Source organism: Salvelinus namaycush, unplaced genomic scaffold, assembly GCF_016432855.1.
Source record: "Salvelinus namaycush isolate Seneca unplaced genomic scaffold, SaNama_1.0 Scaffold226, whole genome shotgun sequence".
Taxonomy (NCBI): domain Eukaryota; kingdom Metazoa; phylum Chordata; class Actinopteri; order Salmoniformes; family Salmonidae; genus Salvelinus; species Salvelinus namaycush.
In genome coordinates, this window is record NW_024059075.1 from 50092 (window position 1) to 69281 (window position 19190).

At 47.0% G+C, this 19190-nt stretch overlaps 2 protein-coding genes across 2 annotated transcripts in view; one reads left to right on the plus strand and one right to left on the minus strand.

Moving 5' to 3' along the window:
• Positions 1–10518, plus strand: part of hacd3 (3-hydroxyacyl-CoA dehydratase 3) — a 14661-nt gene extending 4143 nt beyond the window's left edge. The window contains exons 2-5 of the mRNA XM_038984274.1: positions 997–1039; positions 1699–1772; positions 2450–2614; positions 10465–10518. Of these exons, the coding sequence (XP_038840202.1) occupies positions 997–1039; positions 1699–1772; positions 2450–2614; positions 10465–10518 (336 nt within the window). The remainder of the gene's footprint in view (positions 1–996; positions 1040–1698; positions 1773–2449; positions 2615–10464) is intronic.
• A 360-nt stretch (positions 10519–10878) lies between these two features.
• Positions 10879–18520, minus strand: arih1 (ariadne ubiquitin-conjugating enzyme E2 binding protein homolog 1 (Drosophila)). The gene is made up of 3 exons (XM_038984277.1): positions 17955–18520; positions 13165–13232; positions 10879–11095 (listed from the first exon to the last, which is right to left on the minus strand). Exons 1-3 carry the CDS (start codon positions 18237–18239, stop codon positions 10894–10896), a joined length of 555 nt encoding a protein of 184 aa, XP_038840205.1. The 5' UTR covers positions 18240–18520; the 3' UTR covers positions 10879–10893.
• Positions 18521–19190: the final 670 nt, after the last annotated feature.

A 19190-nucleotide genomic window follows, 5' to 3' on the forward strand; every position in this document is an offset into this window, starting at 1 on the left:
ACTCATGATGTAGTCTGTATTCACTTTGGTAGAGTCTGATGGGGAGCAACTCGTGATGTAGTCTGTATTCACTTTGGTAGAGTCTGATGGGGAGCAACTCGTGATGTAGTCTGTATTCACTTTGGTAGAGTCTGATGGGGAGCAACTCGTGATGTAGTCTGTATTCACTTTGGTAGAGTCTAAAGAGGAGCAACTCATGATGTAGTCTGTATTCACATTGGTAGAGTCTGATGGGGAGCAACTCGTAATGTAGTCTGTATTCACTTTGGTAGAGTCTGATGGGGAGCAACTCGTAATGTAGTCTGTATTCACTTTGGTAGAGTCTAAAGAGGAGCAACTCACGATGTAGTCTGTATTCACTTTGGTAGAGTCTGATGGGGAGCAACTCGTGATGTAGTCTGTATTCACTTTGGTAGAGTCTGAAGAGGAGCAACTCATGATGTAGTCTGTATTCACTTTGGTAGAGTCTGATGGGGAGCAACTCGTGATGTAGTCTGTATTCACTTTGGTAGAGTCTGATGGGGAGCAACTCGTGATGTAGTCTGTATTCACTTTGGTAGAGTCTGATGGGGAGCAACTCGTGATGTAGTCTGTATTACTTTGGTAGAGCTGATGGGGAGCAACTCGTGATGTAGTCTGTATTCACTTGGTAGAGTCTGATGGGGAGCAACTCGTGATGTAGTCTGTATTCACTTTGGTAGAGTCTGAGGGGAGCAACTCGTGATGTAGTCTGTATTCACTTTGGTAGAGTCTGATGGGGAGCAACTCGTGATGTAATCTGTATTCACTTTGGTAGAGTCTAAAGGGGAGCAACTCACGATGTAGTCTGTATTCACTTTGGTAGAGTCTAAAGAGGAGCAACTCATGATGTAGTCTGTATTCACTTTGGTAGAGTCTAAAGGGGAGCAACTCATAATGTAGTCTGTATTCACTTTGGTAGAGTCTAAAGAGGAGCAACTCATGATGTAGTCTGTACTGTCTTCTCTTCTCTTGCAGAATCTTGACATCAGCGTGCATGATAATGTCCTCAAATTCAGGGGTACGTATTATTTATTACAGTATTATCAACCAGAAGACCATGGCTAGAGCATAGAGCATGGCTTTGAAGACTCATTCACCTACCGTTAGAGCACGGCTTTGAAGACTCATTCACCTACCGTTAGAGCACGGCTTTGAAGACTCATTCACCTACCGTTAGAGCACGGCTTTGAAGACTCATTCACCTACCGTTAGAGCACGGCTTTGAAGACTCATTCACCTACCGTTAGAGCACGGCTTTGAAGACTCATTCACCTACCGTTAGAGCACGGCTTTGAAGACTCACTTCACCTACCGTTAGAGCACGGCTTGAGACTCATTCACCTACCGTTAGAGCACGGCTTTGAAGACTCATTCACCTACGTTAGAGCACGGCTTGAAGACTCATTCACCTACCGTTAGAGCACGGCTTTGAAGACTCATTACCTACCGTTAGAGCACGGCTTTGAAGACTCATTCACCTACCGTTAGAGCACGGCTTTGAAGACTCATTCTACGTTAGAGCACGGCTTGAAGACTCATTCACCTACCGTTAGAGCACGGCTTTGAAGACTCATTCACCTACCGTTAGAGCACGGCTTTGAAGACTCATTCACCTACCGTTAGAGCACGGCTTTGAAGAAACAAATGATCCCTTTGTTTTGTTTTGTTTGTTTCCAGCCCAGGGTCATGGAGCAAGAGGACAGAATGATTATGAGTTTAGTCTGCCGTTCCTTAATGCTGTGAAGACAGAGGTACTGTTTACTAGATGGACTATTCTGATTGATAATAGACTGTGTTTACTAGATGGACTATTCTGATTGATAATAGACTGTGTTTACTAGACTATTCTGATTGATAATAGACTGTGTTTACTAGATGGACTATTCTGATTGATAATAGACTGTGTTTACTAGACTATTCTGATTGATAATAGACTGTTTACTAGACTATTCTGATTGATAATAGACTGTGTTTACTAGACTATTCTGATTGATAATAGACTGTGTTTACTAGACTATTCTGAATAATAATAGACTGTGTTTACTAGACTATTCTGATTGATAATAGACTGTGTTTACTAGACTATTCTGATTGATAATAGACTGTGTTTACTAGACTATTCTGAATAATAATAGACTGTGTTTACTAGACTATTCTGATTGATAGACTGTGTTTACTAGACTATTCTGAATAATAATAGACTGTTTACTAGACTATTCTGAATAATAATAGACTGTTTACTAGACTATTCTGATTGATAATAGACTGTGTTTACTAGACTATTCTGATTGATAATAGACTGTGTTTAGGTGTGTGTGTGTGTGTGTGTGTGTGTGTGTGTGTGTGTGTGTGTGTGTGTGTGTGTGTGTGTGTGTGTGTGTGTGTGTGTGTGGTTATTCTAATCTAATAGATATCATGTGTTCTCCAGGTGAGCCACAGGTCGACCCAGCGCCAGGTGAACATCACAGTGCGTAAGCAGCTGAGTGGCTGGTGGGACAGACTCGCCCTACAGGAGAAGAAACCTATTTTCCTGGCTCCTGACTTCGACCGCTGGATGGACGAGTCTGACGCCGAGATGGAGCTACGGGAGAAGGTAACGTCCTGTAATGTTAATGCTAATTCAGGATGTCAGGATAGATTTGGTATTACAGCAGGATACAGCTCATTAATGAGAGAGAGACAGCACCTGCCTGCCTGCCTGCCTGCCTGCCTGCCTGCCTGCCTGCCTGCCTCTGCCTGCCGCCTGACTGCCCTACCTGCGCCCCTCCACTCTAACCACTAGGCTACCTGCCGCCCCTCCACTCTAACCACTAGGCTACCTGCCGCCCCTCCACTCTAACCACTAGGCTACCTGCCGCCCCTCCACTCTAACCACTAGGCTACCTGCCGCCCCTCCACTCTAACCACTAGGCTACCTGCCGCCCCTCCACTCTAACCACTAGGCTACCTGCCGCCCCTCCACTCTAACCACTAGGCTACCTGCCGCCCCTCCACCTAACCACTAGGCTACCTGCCGCCCCTCCACTCTAACCACTAGGCTACCTGCCGCCCCTCCACTCTAACCACTAGGCTACCTGCCGCCCCTCCACTCTAACCACTAGGCTACCTGCCGCCCCTCCACTCTAACCACTAGGCTACCTGCCGCCCCTCCACTCTAACCACTAGGCTACCTGCCGCCCCTCCACTCTAACCACTAGGCTACCTGCCGCCCCTCCACTCTAACCACTAGGCTACCTGCCGCCCTCCACTCTAACCACTAGGCTACCTGCCGCCCCTCCACTCTAACCACTAGGCTACCTGCCGCCCCTCCACTCTAACCACTAGGCTACCTGCCGCCCCTCCACTCTAACCACTAGGCTACCTGCCGCCCCTCCACTCTAACCACTAGGCTACCTGCCGCCCCTCCACTCTAACCACTAGGCTACCTGCCGCCCCTCCACTCTAACCACTAGGCTACCTGCCGCCCCTCACTCTAACCACTAGGCTACCTGCCGCCCCTCACTCTAACCACTAGGCTACCTGCCGCCCCTCCACTCTAACCACTAGGCTACCTGCCGCCCCTCCACTCTAACCACTAGGCTACCTGCCGCCCCTCCACTCTAACCACTAGGCTACCTGCCGCCCCTCCACTCTAACCACTAGGCTACCTGCCGACCCCTCACTCTAACCACTAGGCTACCTGCCGCCCCTCCACTCTAACCACTAGGCTACCTGCCGCCCCTCCACTCTAACCACTAGGCTACCTGCCGCCCCTCCACTCTAACCACTAGGCTACCTGCCGCCCCTCCACTCTAACCACTAGGCTACCTGCCGCCCCTCCACTCTAACCACTAGGCTACCTGCCGCCCCTCCACTCTAACCACTAGGCTACCTGCCCCCCCTCCACTCTAACCACTAGGCTACCTGCCGCCCCTCCACTCTAACCACTAGGCTACCTGCCGCCCCTCCACTCTAACCACTAGGCTACCTGCCGCCCCTCCACTCTAACCACTAGGCTACCTGCCGCCCCTCCACTCTAACCACTAGGCTACCTGCCGCCCCTCCACTCTAACCACTAGGCTACCTGCCGCCCCTCCACTCTAACCACTAGGCTACCTGCCGCCCCTCCACTCTAACCACTAGGCTACCTGCCGCCCCTCCACTCTAACCACTAGGCTACCTGCCGCCCCTCCACTCTAACCACTAGGCTACCTGCCGCCCCTCCACTCTAACCACTAGGCTACCTGCCGCCCCTCCACTCTAACCACTAGGCTACCTGCCGCCCTCCACTCTAACCACTAGGCTACCTGCCGCCCCTCCACTCTAACCACTAGGCTACCTGCCGCCCCTCCACTCTAACCACTAGGCTACCTGCCGCCCCTCCACTCTAACCACTAGGCTACCTGCCGCCCCTCCACTCTAACCACTAGGCTACCTGCCGCCCCTCCACTCTAACCACTAGGCTACCTGCCGCCCCTCCACTCTAACCACTAGGCTACCTGCCGCCCCTCCACTCTAACCACTAGGCTACCTGCCGCCCCTCCACTCTAACCACTAGGCTACCTGCCGCCCCTCCACTCTAACCACTAGGCTACCTGCCGCCCCTCCACTCTAACCACTAGGCTACCTGCCGCCCCTCCACTCTAACCACTAGGCTACCTGCCGCCCCTCCACTCTAACCACTAGGCTACCTGCCGCCCCTCCACTCTAACCACTAGGCTACCTGCCGCCCCTCCACTCTAACCACTAGGCTACCTGCCGCCCCTCCACTCTAACCACTAGGCTACCTGCCGCCCCTCCACTCTAACCACTAGGCTACTGCCGCCCCTCCACTCTAACCACTAGGCTACCTGCCGCCCCTCCACTCTAACCACTAGGCTACCTGCGCCCCTCCACTCTAACCACTAGGCTACCTGCCGCCCCTCCACTCTAACCACTAGGCTACCTGCCGCCCCTCCACTCTAACCACTTAGGCTACCTGCCGCCCCTCCACTCTAACCACTAGGCTACCTGCCGCCCCTCCACTCTAACCACTAGGCTACCTGCCGCCCCTCCACTCTAACCACTAGGCTACCTGCCGCCCCCTCCACTCTAACCACTAGGCTACCTGCCGCCCCTCCACTCTAACCACTAGGCTACCTCCCGCCCCTCCACTCTAACCACTAGGCTACCTGCCGCCCCTCCACTCTAACCACTAGGCTACCTGCCGCCCCTCCACTCTAACCACTAGGCTACCTGCCGCCCCTCCACTCTAACCACTAGGCTACCTGCCGCCCCTCCACTCTAACCACTAGGCTACCTGCCGCCCCTCCACTCTAACCACTAGGCTACCTGCCCGCCCCTCCACTCTAACCATAGGCTACCTGCCGCCCCTCCACTCTAACCACTAGGCTACCTGCCGCCCTCCACTCTAACCACTAGGCTACCTGCCGCCCCTCCACTCTAACCACTAGGCTACCTGCCGCCCCTCCACTCTAACCACTAGGCTACCTGCCGCCCCTCCACTCTAACCACTAGGCTACCTGCCGCCCCTCCACTCTAACCACTAGGCTACCTGCCGCCCCCTCCACTCTAACCACTAGGCTACCTGCCGCCCCTCCACTCTAACCACTAGGCTACCTGCCGCCCCTCCACTCTAACCACTAGGCTACCTGCCGCCCCTCCACTCTAACCACTAGGCTACCTGCCGCCCCTCCACTCTAACCACTAGGCTACCTGCCGCCCCTCCACTCTAACCACTAGGCTACCTGCCGCCCCTCCACTCTAACCACTAGGCTACCTGCCGCCCCTCCACTCTAACCACTAGGCTACCTGCCGCCCCTCCACTCTAACCACTAGGCTACCTGCCGCCCCTCCACTCTAACCACTAGGCTACCTGCCGCCCCTCCACTCTAACCACTAGGCTACCTGCCGCCCCTCCACTCTAACCACTAGGCTAACCACTAGGCTACCTGCCGCCCCTCCACTCTAACCACTAGGCTACCTGCCGCCCCTCCACTCTAACCACTAGGCTACCTGCCGCCCCTCCACTCTAAGGGTTCCCTGGTAAGAGGCATCAGAGACTACCCTGAAATCAGGGTTAAAAAAAAGAGAGAGAAAACACTAAAATAAAAACCACTGTGTGCTGGACTTACTGCTGACCCCTGACCCTGCAATACATCAACACAGACTAACGTCACATGATGTAGCTGACCCCTGACCCTGCAATACATCAACACCACATTACGTCACATGATGTAGCTGACCCCTGACCCTGCAATACATCAACACAGACTAACGTCACATGATGTAGCTGACCCCTGACCCTGCAATACATCAACACAGACTAACGTCACATGATGTAGCTGACCCCTGACCCTGCAATACATCAACACAGACTAACGTCACATGATGTAGCTGACCCCTGACCCTGCAATACATCAACACAGACTAACGTCACATGATGTAGCTGACCCCTGACCCTGCAATACATCAACACAGACTAACGTCACATGATGTAGCTGACCCCTGACCCTGCAATACATCAACACAGACTAACGTCACATGATGTAGCTGACCCCTGACCCTGCAATACATCAACACAGACTAACGTCACATGATGTAGCTGACCCCTGACCCTGCAATACATCAACACCACATTACGTCACATGATGTAGCTGACCCCTGACCCTGCAATACATCAACACCACATTACGTCACATGATGTAGCTGACCCCTGACCCTGCAATACATCAACACCACATTACGTCACATGATGTAGCTGACCCCTGACCCTGCAATACATCAACACAGACTAACGTCACATGATGTAGCTGACCCCTGACCCTGCAATACATCAACACAGACTAACGTCACATGATGTAGCTGACCCCTGACCCTGCAATACATCAACACCACATTACGTCACATGATGTAGCTGACCCCTGACCCTGCAATACATCAACACAGACTAACGTCACATGATGTAGCTGACCCCTGACCCTGCAATACATCAACACCACATTACGTCACATGATGTAGCTGACCCCTGACCCTGCAATACATCAACACCACATTACGTCACATGATGTAGCTGACCCCTGACCCTGCAATACATCAACACAGACTAACGTCACATGATGTAGCTGACCCCTGACCCTGCAATACATCAACACAGACTAACGTCACATGATGTAGCTGACCCCTGACCCTGCAATACATCAACACAGACTAACGTCACATGATGTAGCTGACCCCTGACCCTGCAATACATCAACACCACATTACGTCACATGATGTAGCTGACCCCTGACCCTGCAATACATCAACACAGACTAACGTCACATGATGTAGCTGACCCCTGACCCTGCAATACATCAACACCACATTACGTCACATGATGTAGCTGACCCCTGACCCTGCAATACATCAACACAGACTAACGTCACATGATGTAGCTGACCCCTGACCCTGCAATACATCAACACCACATTACGTCACATGATGTAGCTGACCCCTGACCCTGCAATACATCAACACCACATTACGTCACATGATGTAGCTGACCCCTGACCCTGCAATACATCAACACAGACTAACGTCACATGATGTAGCTGACCCCTGACCCTGCAATACATCAACACCACATTACGTCACATGATGTAGCTGACCCCTGACCCTGCAATACATCAACACAGACTAACGTCACATGATGTAGCTGACCCCTGACCCTGCAATACATCAACACCACATTACGTCACATGATGTAGCTGACCCCTGACCCTGCAATACATCAACACCACATTACGTCACATGATGTAGCTGACCCCTGACCCTGCAATACATCAACACAGACTAACGTCACATGATGTAGCTGACCCCTGACCCTGCAATACATCAACACCACATTACGTCACATGATGTAGCTGACCCCTGACCCTGCAATACATCAACACAGACTAACGTCACATGATGTAGCTGACCCCTGACCCTGCAATACATCAACACCACATTACGTCACATGATGTAGCTGACCCCTGACCCTGCAATACATCAACACAGACTAACGTCACATGATGTAGCTGACCCCTGACCCTGCAATACATCAACACAGACTAACGTCACATGATGTAGCTGACCCCTGACCCTGCAATACATCAACACAGACTAACGTCACATGATGTAGCTGACCCCTGACCCTGCAATACATCAACACCACATTACGTCACATGATGTAGCTGACCCCTGACCCTGCAATACATCAACACCACATTACGTCACATGATGTAGCTGACCCCTGACCCTGCAATACATCAACACCACATTACGTCACATGATGTAGCTGACCCCTGACCCTGCAATACATCAACACAGACTAACGTCACATGATGTAGCTGACCCCTGACCCTGCAATACATCAACACAGACTAACGTCACATGATGTAGCTGACCCCTGACCCTGCAATACATCAACACAGACTAACGTCACATGATGTAGCTGACCCCTGACCCTGCAATACATCAACACAGACTAACGTCACATGATGTAGCTGACCCCTGACCCTGCAATACATCAACACAGACTAACGTCACATGATGTAGCTGACCCCTGACCCTGCAATACATCAACACAGACTAACGTCACATGATGTAGCTGACCCCTGACCCTGCAATACATCAACACCACATTACGTCACATGATGTAGCTGACCCCTGACCCTGCAATACATCAACACAGACTAACGTCACATGATGTAGCTGACCCCTGACCCTGCAATACATCAACACAGACTAACGTCACATGATGTAGCTGACCCTGCAATACATCAACACAGACTAACGTCACATGATGTAGCTGACCCCTGACCCTGCAATACATCAACACAGACTAACGTCACATGATGTAGCTGACCCCTGACCCTGCAATACATCAACACCACATTACGTCACATGATGTAGCTGACCCCTGACCCTGCAATACATCAACACCACATTACGTCACATGATGTAGCTGACCCCTGACCCTGCAATACATCAACACAGACTAACGTCACATGATGTAGCTGACCCCTGACCCTGCAATACATCAACACAGACTAACGTCACATGATGTAGCTGACCCCTGACCCTGCAATACATCAACACAGACTAACGTCACATGATGTAGCTGACCCCTGACCCTGCAATACATCAACACAGACTAACGTCACATGATGTAGCTGACCCCTGACCCTGCAATACATCAACACAGACTAACGTCACATGATGTAGCTGACCCCTGACCCTGCAATACATCAACACCACATTACGTCACATGATGTAGCTGACCCCTGACCCTGCAATACATCAACACCACATTACGTCACATGATGTAGCTGACCCCTGACCCTGCAATACATCAACACCACATTACGTCACATGATGTAGCTGACCCCTGACCCTGCAATACATCAACACAGACTAACGTCACATGATGTAGCTGACCCCTGACCCTGCAATACATCAACACAGACTAACGTCACATGATGTAGCTGACCCCTGACCCTGCAATACATCAACACCACATTACGTCACATGATGTAGCTGACCCCTGACCCTGCAATACATCAACACAGACTAACGTCACATGATGTAGCTGACCCCTGACCCTGCAATACATCAACACCACATTACGTCACATGATGTAGCTGACCCCTGACCCTGCAATACATCAACACCACATTACGTCACATGATGTAGCTGACCCCTGACCCTGCAATACATCAACACCACATTACGTCACATGATGTAGCTGACCCCTGACCCTGCAATACATCAACACCACATTACGTCACATGATGTAGCTGACCCCTGACCCTGCAATACATCAACACCACATTACGTCACATGATGTAGCTGACCCCTGACCCTGCAATACATCAACACCACATTACGTCACATGATGTAGCTGACCCCTGACCCTGCAATACATCAACACAGACTAACGTCACATGATGTAGCTGACCCCTGACCCTGCAATACATCAACACCACATTACGTCACATGATGTAGCTGACCCCTGACCCTGCAATACATCAACACCACATTACGTCACATGATGTAGCTGACCCCTGACCCTGCAATACATCAACACAGACTAACGTCACATGATGTAGCTGACCCCTGACCCTGCAATACATCAACACAGACTAACGTCACATGATGTAGCTGACCCCTGACCCTGCAATACATCAACACCACATTACGTCATGCCACATAAGTCTACGACAGAGTCTCAGATGGAACCCTATTCCCTATGTAGTGCACTACTTTTGACCCAGGGTCCACACGTAGTAGTGCACTACTTTTGACCCAGGGTCCACACGTAGTAGTGCACTACTTTTGACCCAGGGTCCACACGTAGTAGTGCACTACTTTTGACCCAGGGTCCACACGTAGTAGTAATCCTCAGGAGATGATGTTCTGTTCTATAAAAACTCCTTTTAGTCTACGGAGCCGGTCGGCCCTCGGCGCCACGGAGCCGGTCGGCGCCGGTCATAACGGATAACGGATCATTAGAAACCTTTCGTGGAGATCTAAGCTCTATAGTGCTGTAAGGTCAAACTAGCCCAGATAGTGATCCCTGAAGGAGCTGAACCTACAACCTGACTCTGTTGGAGGCCTAATGTTGTTTGATAAAATGGTACCGTTGCACAGCGAGCACAACACAGGTTTACCTCATACAGAGCGATTATACAGAGCGATTATACAGTCAGTACATTCATCTCCAGGTAGCTAGGTGGGACAACCACTTATCACAGTCAGTACATTTTTCCTCAATAATGTATCTATCAGAAAAGCCAGAGATAGAAATGAGGGGGGGGACAGATGCTAACAAATACCGAGAAGGTAATAACCTGACTGAGTTGGGGTAGTTTAGATAGCAGATCTGACACGGCAGGTAATATAATTATAATATATGAAGGGACTGACTGAGTTGGGGTAGTTGAGATAGCAGATCTGACACGGCAGGTCCTGAGCAGCGGATCTTGTGCTCATCAGTCTTGTCCTCGACTTCTTACAGGGGTTGATGACGTGGCACTCGGAGAACAGCTTATCCACATTACCATCGAAATACCTGCAGAGAGAAGAGGAGGAACAGGAGAGGAGAGAGAATTGGCGAGGGCACTAGAACAGTCTGCAGCACTCAGGCCTCACCCTCTGTCCCCAACCGAGGGCCTACAGCAGCACCTAGATATTCTGCACAGATTCTGTCAGACCTGGGCCCTGACAGTAAATCTCAGTAAGACTAAAATAATGGTTTTCCCAAAAAAAAGGTCCAGTTGCCAGGATCACAAATACACATTCCATCTAGACGTCGTTGCCCTAGAGCACACGACAAACTGTACATACCTCGGCCTAAATATCCAGCGCCACAGGTAACTTCCACAAAGCTGTGAACGATTTATTAAGAGACAAGGCAAGAAGGGCCTTCTATGCCATCAAAAGGAACATAAAATTCAACATAGCAATTAGGATGTGGCTAAAAATACTTGAATCAGTTATAGAACCCGTTGCCCTTTATGGTTGTGAGGTCTGGGGTCCGCTCACCAACCAAGAATTCACAAAATGGGACAAACACCAAATTGAGACTCTGCATGCAGAATTCTGCAAATATATCCCCGGTATACAACATAAAACACCAAATAATGCATACAGAGCAGAATTAGGCCGATACCCGCTAATTATCAAAATCCAGAAAAGAGCCGTTAAATTCTACAACCACATAAAAGGAAGCGATTCCCAAACCTTCCATAACAAAGCCATCACCTACAGAGAGATGAACCTGGAGAAGAGTCCCCTAAGAAAGCTGGTCCTGGGGCTCCGTTCACAAACACAAACACACCCCACAGAGCCCCAGGACAGCAACACAATTAGACCCAACCAAATCATGAGAAAACAAAAATAATATTACTTGACACATTGGAAAGAATTTAAAAAAAACAGAGCAAACTAGAACGCTATTTGGCCCTGAACAGAGAGTACACAGTGGCAGAATACCTGACCACTGTGACTGACCCAAACTTAAGGAAAGCTTTGACTATGTACAGACTCAGTGAGCATAGCCTTGCTATTGAGAAAGGCCGCCGTAGGCAGACCTGGCTCTCAAGAGAAGACAGGCTATGTGCTCACTGCCCACAAAATGAGGCGTAAACTGAGCTGCACTTCCTAACCTCCTGCCAAATGTATGACCATATTAGAGACACATATTTCCCTCAGATTACACAGACCCACAAAGAATTCGAAAACAAATCCAATTTTGATAAACTCCCATATCTACTGAGTGAAATTCCACAGTGTGCCATCACAGCAGCAAGATGTGTGACTTGTTGCCACAAGAAAAGGTCAACCAGTGAAGAACAAACACCATTGTCCACCGCATTGGGAAAATATTCAGACCCCTTGACCTTTCCCACAGTGTTATGTTACAGCCTCATTTTAAAACAGATGAAAAGTGTTTTATACATTCCTAAAAAAAACTGTTTTTTTTTGCTTTGTCATTATGGGGTATTGTGTGTCGATTGATGAGGTGAAAAATGTAATCCGTTTTTAGAATAAGGCTGTAACGTAACACAATGTGGGAAAAGTGAAGGGGTCTGAATACTTTCAGAATGCACTGTAAATACAACCCATATTTATGTTTATTAATTTTCCTTTAACTATTTGTACATCGTTACAACACTGTAAACAGACACATATATATAAATATATAACTTTAGAACCTTAGTGAGTAATGTTTACTGATCATTTATTTTTGTTTATTTCACTTTTGTTTATTATCTACTTCACTTGCTTTGGTAATGTTAACATATGTTTCCCATGACAATAAAGCCCTTTCAACTGAACACACACACACACACACACACACACACACACACACACACACACACACACACACACACACACACACACACACACACACACACACACACACACACACACACTGTTCATTTCTATTGGAACGTTGTGTTTGGCAATATGGATCAACACGTCATCCCAATAAAAAAGCGAATTGAATTTTAAAAAAGGAGAGCGAGAGGCAGAAACAAGCTTTGACAAACACGTCATCACAGCGTCTTTTTGAAAACCAGCAGAATGAAACAGATCATAAAAACGGGAGAAATAAACCCTAACCGTTCAGTATACCTTTCCATGAGCTTCTCTCTGTCCCAGTTGAAGTGACTCAGAAGGATTCTGGTGATCGTTGCAGGATTCTAAAAAATGGAGACAGAGAAACGCAACAAGTTAGCACCCTACACAGTTCAACATTAGGCCTACACATGGAAAACGGTCGCTAATGTTTGACTGCTGGTATTATGATAATGCTAAGGAGGCTAAGATACAACATTTAAATGATTATGGCCTAGGACAGGTTTATAATGTTGTTGTCACCATTAAAAAAAACAAAAAAAAAAACACTAGTGATTATTATAACATAGACAATATGTGTGAGTACCAGTCAAACCTCATCACTGGTCATAACTACGACTTTGTGTTATACGCAGTCATGTGATAAAGCAAGAGATTATCCTGTATTTTGAAGAGTTATCCAGAAATGAGAAAGCTTAAGGGATGGTGTTGGACCTATTCCCCCTCAGGAGACTGAAAAGATTTGGCATGGGGTCCTCAGATTCTCAAAAGGTTCCAAAGCTGCACCATCGAGAGCATCCTGACTGGTTGGTCATCCTGACTGGTTGGTCAACTGCCTGGTATGGCAACTGCTCGGCCTCCGACCGCAAGTCGCAAGTGCAAGGCACTACAGAGGGTAGTGCGTACGGCCCAGTACATCACTGGGGCCAAGCTTCCTGCCACCCAGGACCTCTATACCAGGCGGTGTCAGAGGAAGGCCCTAAAATTGTCAAAGACTCCAGCCACCCTAGTCAGACTGTTCTCTGCGCTACCACACGGCAAGCGGTACCGGAGCGCCAAGTCTAGGTCCAAAAGGCTCCTTAAGAGCTTCTACTCCCAAGCCATAAGACTTCTGAACAGCTAATCAAAGGGCTACCCAGACCCCTCTTTTACGCTGCTGCTACTCTCTGTTTATTATCTATGCATAGTTACTTTACACCGACCTACATGTACATATTACCTCAATTACCTTGACTAACCGGTACCCCCTGTATATAGCCTCCACATTGACTCTGTACCGGTACCCCCTGTATATAGCCTCCACATTGACTCTGTACCGTAACACCCTGTATATAGCCTCCACATTGACTCTGTACCGTTACCCCCCTGTATATAGCCTCCACATTGACTCTGTACCGGTACCCCCTGTATATTGCCTCCACATTGACTCAGTACCAGTACCCCCTGTATATTGCCTCCACATTGACACTGTAGCGGTACCCCCTGTATATAGTCTCCACATTGACACTGTACCGGTACCCCCTGTATATAGCCTCCACATTGACTCTGTACCGGTACCCCCTGTATATAGCCTCCACATTGACTCTGTACCGGTACCCCCTGTATATAGCCTCCACATTGACACTGTAGCGGTACCCCCTGTATATAGCCTCCACATTGACTCTGTACCGGTACCCCCTGTATATAGCCTCCACATTGACTCTGTACCGGTACCCCCTGTATATAGCCTCCACATTGACTCTGTACCGGTACCCCCTGTATATAGCCTCCACACTGACTCTGTACCGGTACCCCCTGTATATAGCCTCCACATTGACTCTGTACCGGTACCCCCTGTATATAGCCTCCACATTGACTCTGTACCGGTACCCCCTGTATATAGCCTCCACACTGACTCTGTACCGGTACCCCCTGTATATAGCCTCCACATTGACTCTGTACCGGTACCCCCTGTATATTGCCTCCAAATTGACTCTGTACCGTAACACCCTGTATATAGCCTCCACATTGACTCTGTACCGGTACCCCCTGTATATAGCCTCCACATTGACTCTGTACCGGTACCCCCTGTATATTGCCTCCAAATTGACTCTGTACCATAACACCCTGTATATAGCCTCCACATTGACTCTGTACCGTAACACCCTGTATATAGCCTCACTACTGTTATTTTCCTGCTGCTGTTTAATTATGTTACTTTTCTTTTTTATTTAACACTTAAAGCATTGCTAGTTAAGGGCTTTGTAAGTAAGCATTTCACTGTTGTACTATTGTATTTCAGCGCGTGACAAATAAAATTTGATTTGACCATTGGGCGTAAATTTTTTTTAAAAAAAAGGTCAAGTTTGATGAAAAAGCTTGAAATAAAAAAAAAGGTTAAAATTTAGGTCATGTGACAATTGTGCAAAACCAAGTGCCCTAATTCATTACTACAATCCTCTGTTTGGTTCAAAAGCACAGCTTGAATAATGTAGCCATAGGGCTACTGCTCCTGGTGACACTGTATATTATGACAGGAGGCGGCTCCTACGGGGCCCGACGGGAGGCGGCTCCTACGGGGCCCGACGGGAGGCGGCTATATTGTAATTTTTTGACCTGGTCTGGTGATCAACTGCCTGCTATATTTAGGGGAGAGTCTGTGTCCCAATTTCCGAAATGGCACCCTATTCCCTATATAGTGCACTACTTTAGACCAGAGCCCTATGGCACCCTATTCCCTATATAGTACACTACTTTAGACCAGAGCCCTATGGCACCGTATTCCCTATATAGTGCACTACTTTTGACCAGAGCCACTATAAAAGGGAATTAAGTCCCATTTGGGACACAACCACTGTCACGCTGGTGTCTCAACACTGTGGCAACCAAAAACCACATTCATAAAAATAAAATAAAATCTGATTTTTGAATCTAAATCAGCAGCCAGCAACTGATGTGTTGGTTTTAACATTTCAGATGAAGGCAAGAGAATACAAGAGGTTTGACTGTCGTGTAATACCCTGATGAATAAGGAAGTTAGCTTCTATCATGTCATGGTGTTATAAAAAAAAGAAGAAGGGGGGCAGATCATCAACTGATTGGCTAACTCTGGATCATTGCTGTACAGGTGTATGGAAACATTTTCATACAAAGAGATCATGTATAGGAAGATATGCAGACAGCAGTTGGAGCGTGAGGAATTCCAACTCCGTTTGTCAAACCACATTTGATTTGTCACACGCTTTGGAAAACAACAGGTGTCGACTAACAGTGAAATGCTGATTTACGGGCCTTACTCCCCAACAACACAAGGAGAAAAATAGACAAGGAATAAATACACAATGAGTAACGATAACTTGGCTATATACTGTACAGTACACAGGATACCAGTACCGAGTCGGTGTGCAGGGGTATGAGGTAGACATGTTCATACAATGCATTCGGGAAAGTATTCAGACCCCTTCACTTTTTTGCAAATTTTGCTACGTTACAGCCTTGTTCTAAAAAATTATAAATTTTCCACACCAATAATTTTAGATTTTTTTTTAGAATAAGGCTGTAACGTAACAAAATGTGGAAAAAGTGAAGGGGTCTGAATACTTTCCGAATGCATTGTATGAAGACAATACCCCATAAAGACAAAGCAAAAACTGGTTTTTAGAATTTTTTGCAAATGTATTAGAAAATAAAAACAGATTTACCTTATTTAGATAAGTATTCAGACACGTTGCTATGAAACTCAAAATTCCACAAATGTACTTTTAACAAGGCACACCTGTTAAATTAAATGCATTCCAGGTGACTACCTCGTGAAGCTGGTTGAGAGAATGCTAAGTGTGCGCAAAGCTGTCATCAAGGCAACTTTAAAGAATCTCAAATATATTTTGATTTGTTTAACACTTTGGTTACTCCAAAATGTCTTCACTATTATTCTACAATGTAGAAAATAGTAAAAAAACAAATAAAATAAAAACTTGAATGAGTAGGTGTCCAAACGTTTGACTGGTACTGTATATATCTACCTTGTACCCCTGCACATGGACTCGGTACTGGTACCCTGTGTATAAAGCCAAGTTATCCTTACTCATTGTGTGTTTATTATTAAGTGTTTAACTTTTCTATTTCCTTTCTCTCTGCGTTGTTGGGAAGGCCCGTAACTAAGCATTTCACTGTTAGTCAACACCCGTTGTTTACCAAGCATGTGACAAAATAACATTTGATTTGAGACTAGACCTACATACTGTACAGTTGAGTTCCACCTCTAGGATTCATGCCCAGGCTTAGCTTAGAATTTAACTTCAATGTTGACAATTTAAAGATATTACATTGTCAAAATTAGAGTTATATTCTTAGCTACACCAGACTGTGCCGATACACATATAGAACACTTAGTTCTACCAATTCAAAGCGCTAGATAGGGTGTCCGACTGTTAATCATTGGACTGCCTCTTCAGACCAGAGGCACTGGATCATGGTTGAAAATGTGTTGTTGTTATTGCTGAGGTTATTATGAAACTGACTAGGGGCAGTGGGGCACGGTCAGCTGACCACATCCCTATGGGCAGTTTTACGAAATGATAGTAATGCTGGGGGGGGGAATAGGCTACCTGACAGATACTTTGTTCACAGAAGGGCTGTTTGGGAGGCACATAACTAGCTAGCTAACGTATACAGCAATGTTTCATGATTAATTGATAAACTAGCTAACGTTAACTTGTACGGAAATTTGAAAGAAACATCTAGCTAATCACCTTGCCTAGTTGACGTTAGCTAATCAACTTACCTAGTTGACGTTAGCTAATCAACTTGAACTTTCCTAGTTGACGTTAATTAGCTTCCGGTTGCGAGTTAGCTTAGCTAGCTACCTGACTTAGCTACCTAACGTTACTTACAAGCCAGATAGCGAAACAACTTTAGTCGATAACATGTAAGACGCTAGCAAAACACATTTGTCTTCAGTTAACTAGTTAGCTATCTAAATTACCCGTTTATTTGTACGATTTGTCTAGCTAACAGCAGCGTAGTGGCCTGTCAACTTTCCACCGTCCCCGGTCTTTCCTGCACCGACATGCCGCGTAATACCTCACCTGGATGACCTCGTTGACCTCCCTGATACACTCCACCATATGCTGGAGTATCTGCTCGGCAGTCAGCACTTCGAAGCGGTAGTCCTCTTCCTCTTGCCCGGTCCCATGACCACTTCCCCCGGTCTCCAAACCCTCGTCCCGCTCCCCTCCAGCCTCGGCGGGATCGACCAGTTCCACCTCGTCCTCGCCTAGCTCCAGGGTGTCGTCCCCCGGTTCCTCTGCGCCGCTGTCTTCGCTGCATTCGTCCTCGTCGAAGTCATAGTTATAGCCTTCGTCTGAGTCCATTACTAGGTTGATATCGAGATGTCACAAGCCGACGTGGATGCTTGGAATGGGCAGCCTGCTTGTAATAGAATGGGTAAAAAAAAACGGTCGGTCTTGTATTTTTCAGTTGTAGCGAAAATAACAACAAATGTCGCCGCTAGATGAACCACACAAAGAGACGCGGCGTCATGACGCACGTCACTTGGATGACTAGGGGGAAAAAATGGATCAAATAAAAACAGAATCGTGGCTAGAAGGGATCCAACTTTTGTCAAATTAACGTAAAAAAGTTGATTCTTTGCATTTTAGCTAACCCTAACTCTTTTCCTGACCTTAACCTAATTCTCCTAACCTGCTACGTTAAGTATCATAACCTGCTGCGTAAGTTCTCCAAACCTGCCACGAAACGTAAAATATGCTAATGTGGATCCATAATGAATACAAATCCATTAATTAATATAAATACAAATCTGACGTTAATTTGACAAAAGCTGGATCCCATCTAGCCATGACCTAAAAAGATGCTTACAATGTTTTGTAATTTATTATCCGTGTTTTAAAATAAATAAAGTAAATTAAAATAATATTTTGGGGTATATTGAGTGCAGCGCAATGTTTATTTATTTTTTATTTTTATGTAAGTCACTACGGAAGTTCTAGAGCGCAGTTACATTTTGCTTGAAAGCATTTTAAAACGCCATGGTTTAAAGTAGTAAGAAATAGATGTAATTGTTGTTAAAAATGAGTGTGCTTCATTTACTATCATCCTAAATTAAAATATTGAATTATTTTGTCACATTTATTTGATATTATGCCAATTTCCCCAATGTGGACAGTTTGTGGCACTGCATTTTCACCGCAGAATTACACATCCTTTTTGCTTCAGATTGGTGACGTTCATATAAAAGTTTACAGTCATCACGAATACAGTAAATTGATTGCTTTAAACAGATTCATATATTTGGCTTGGTA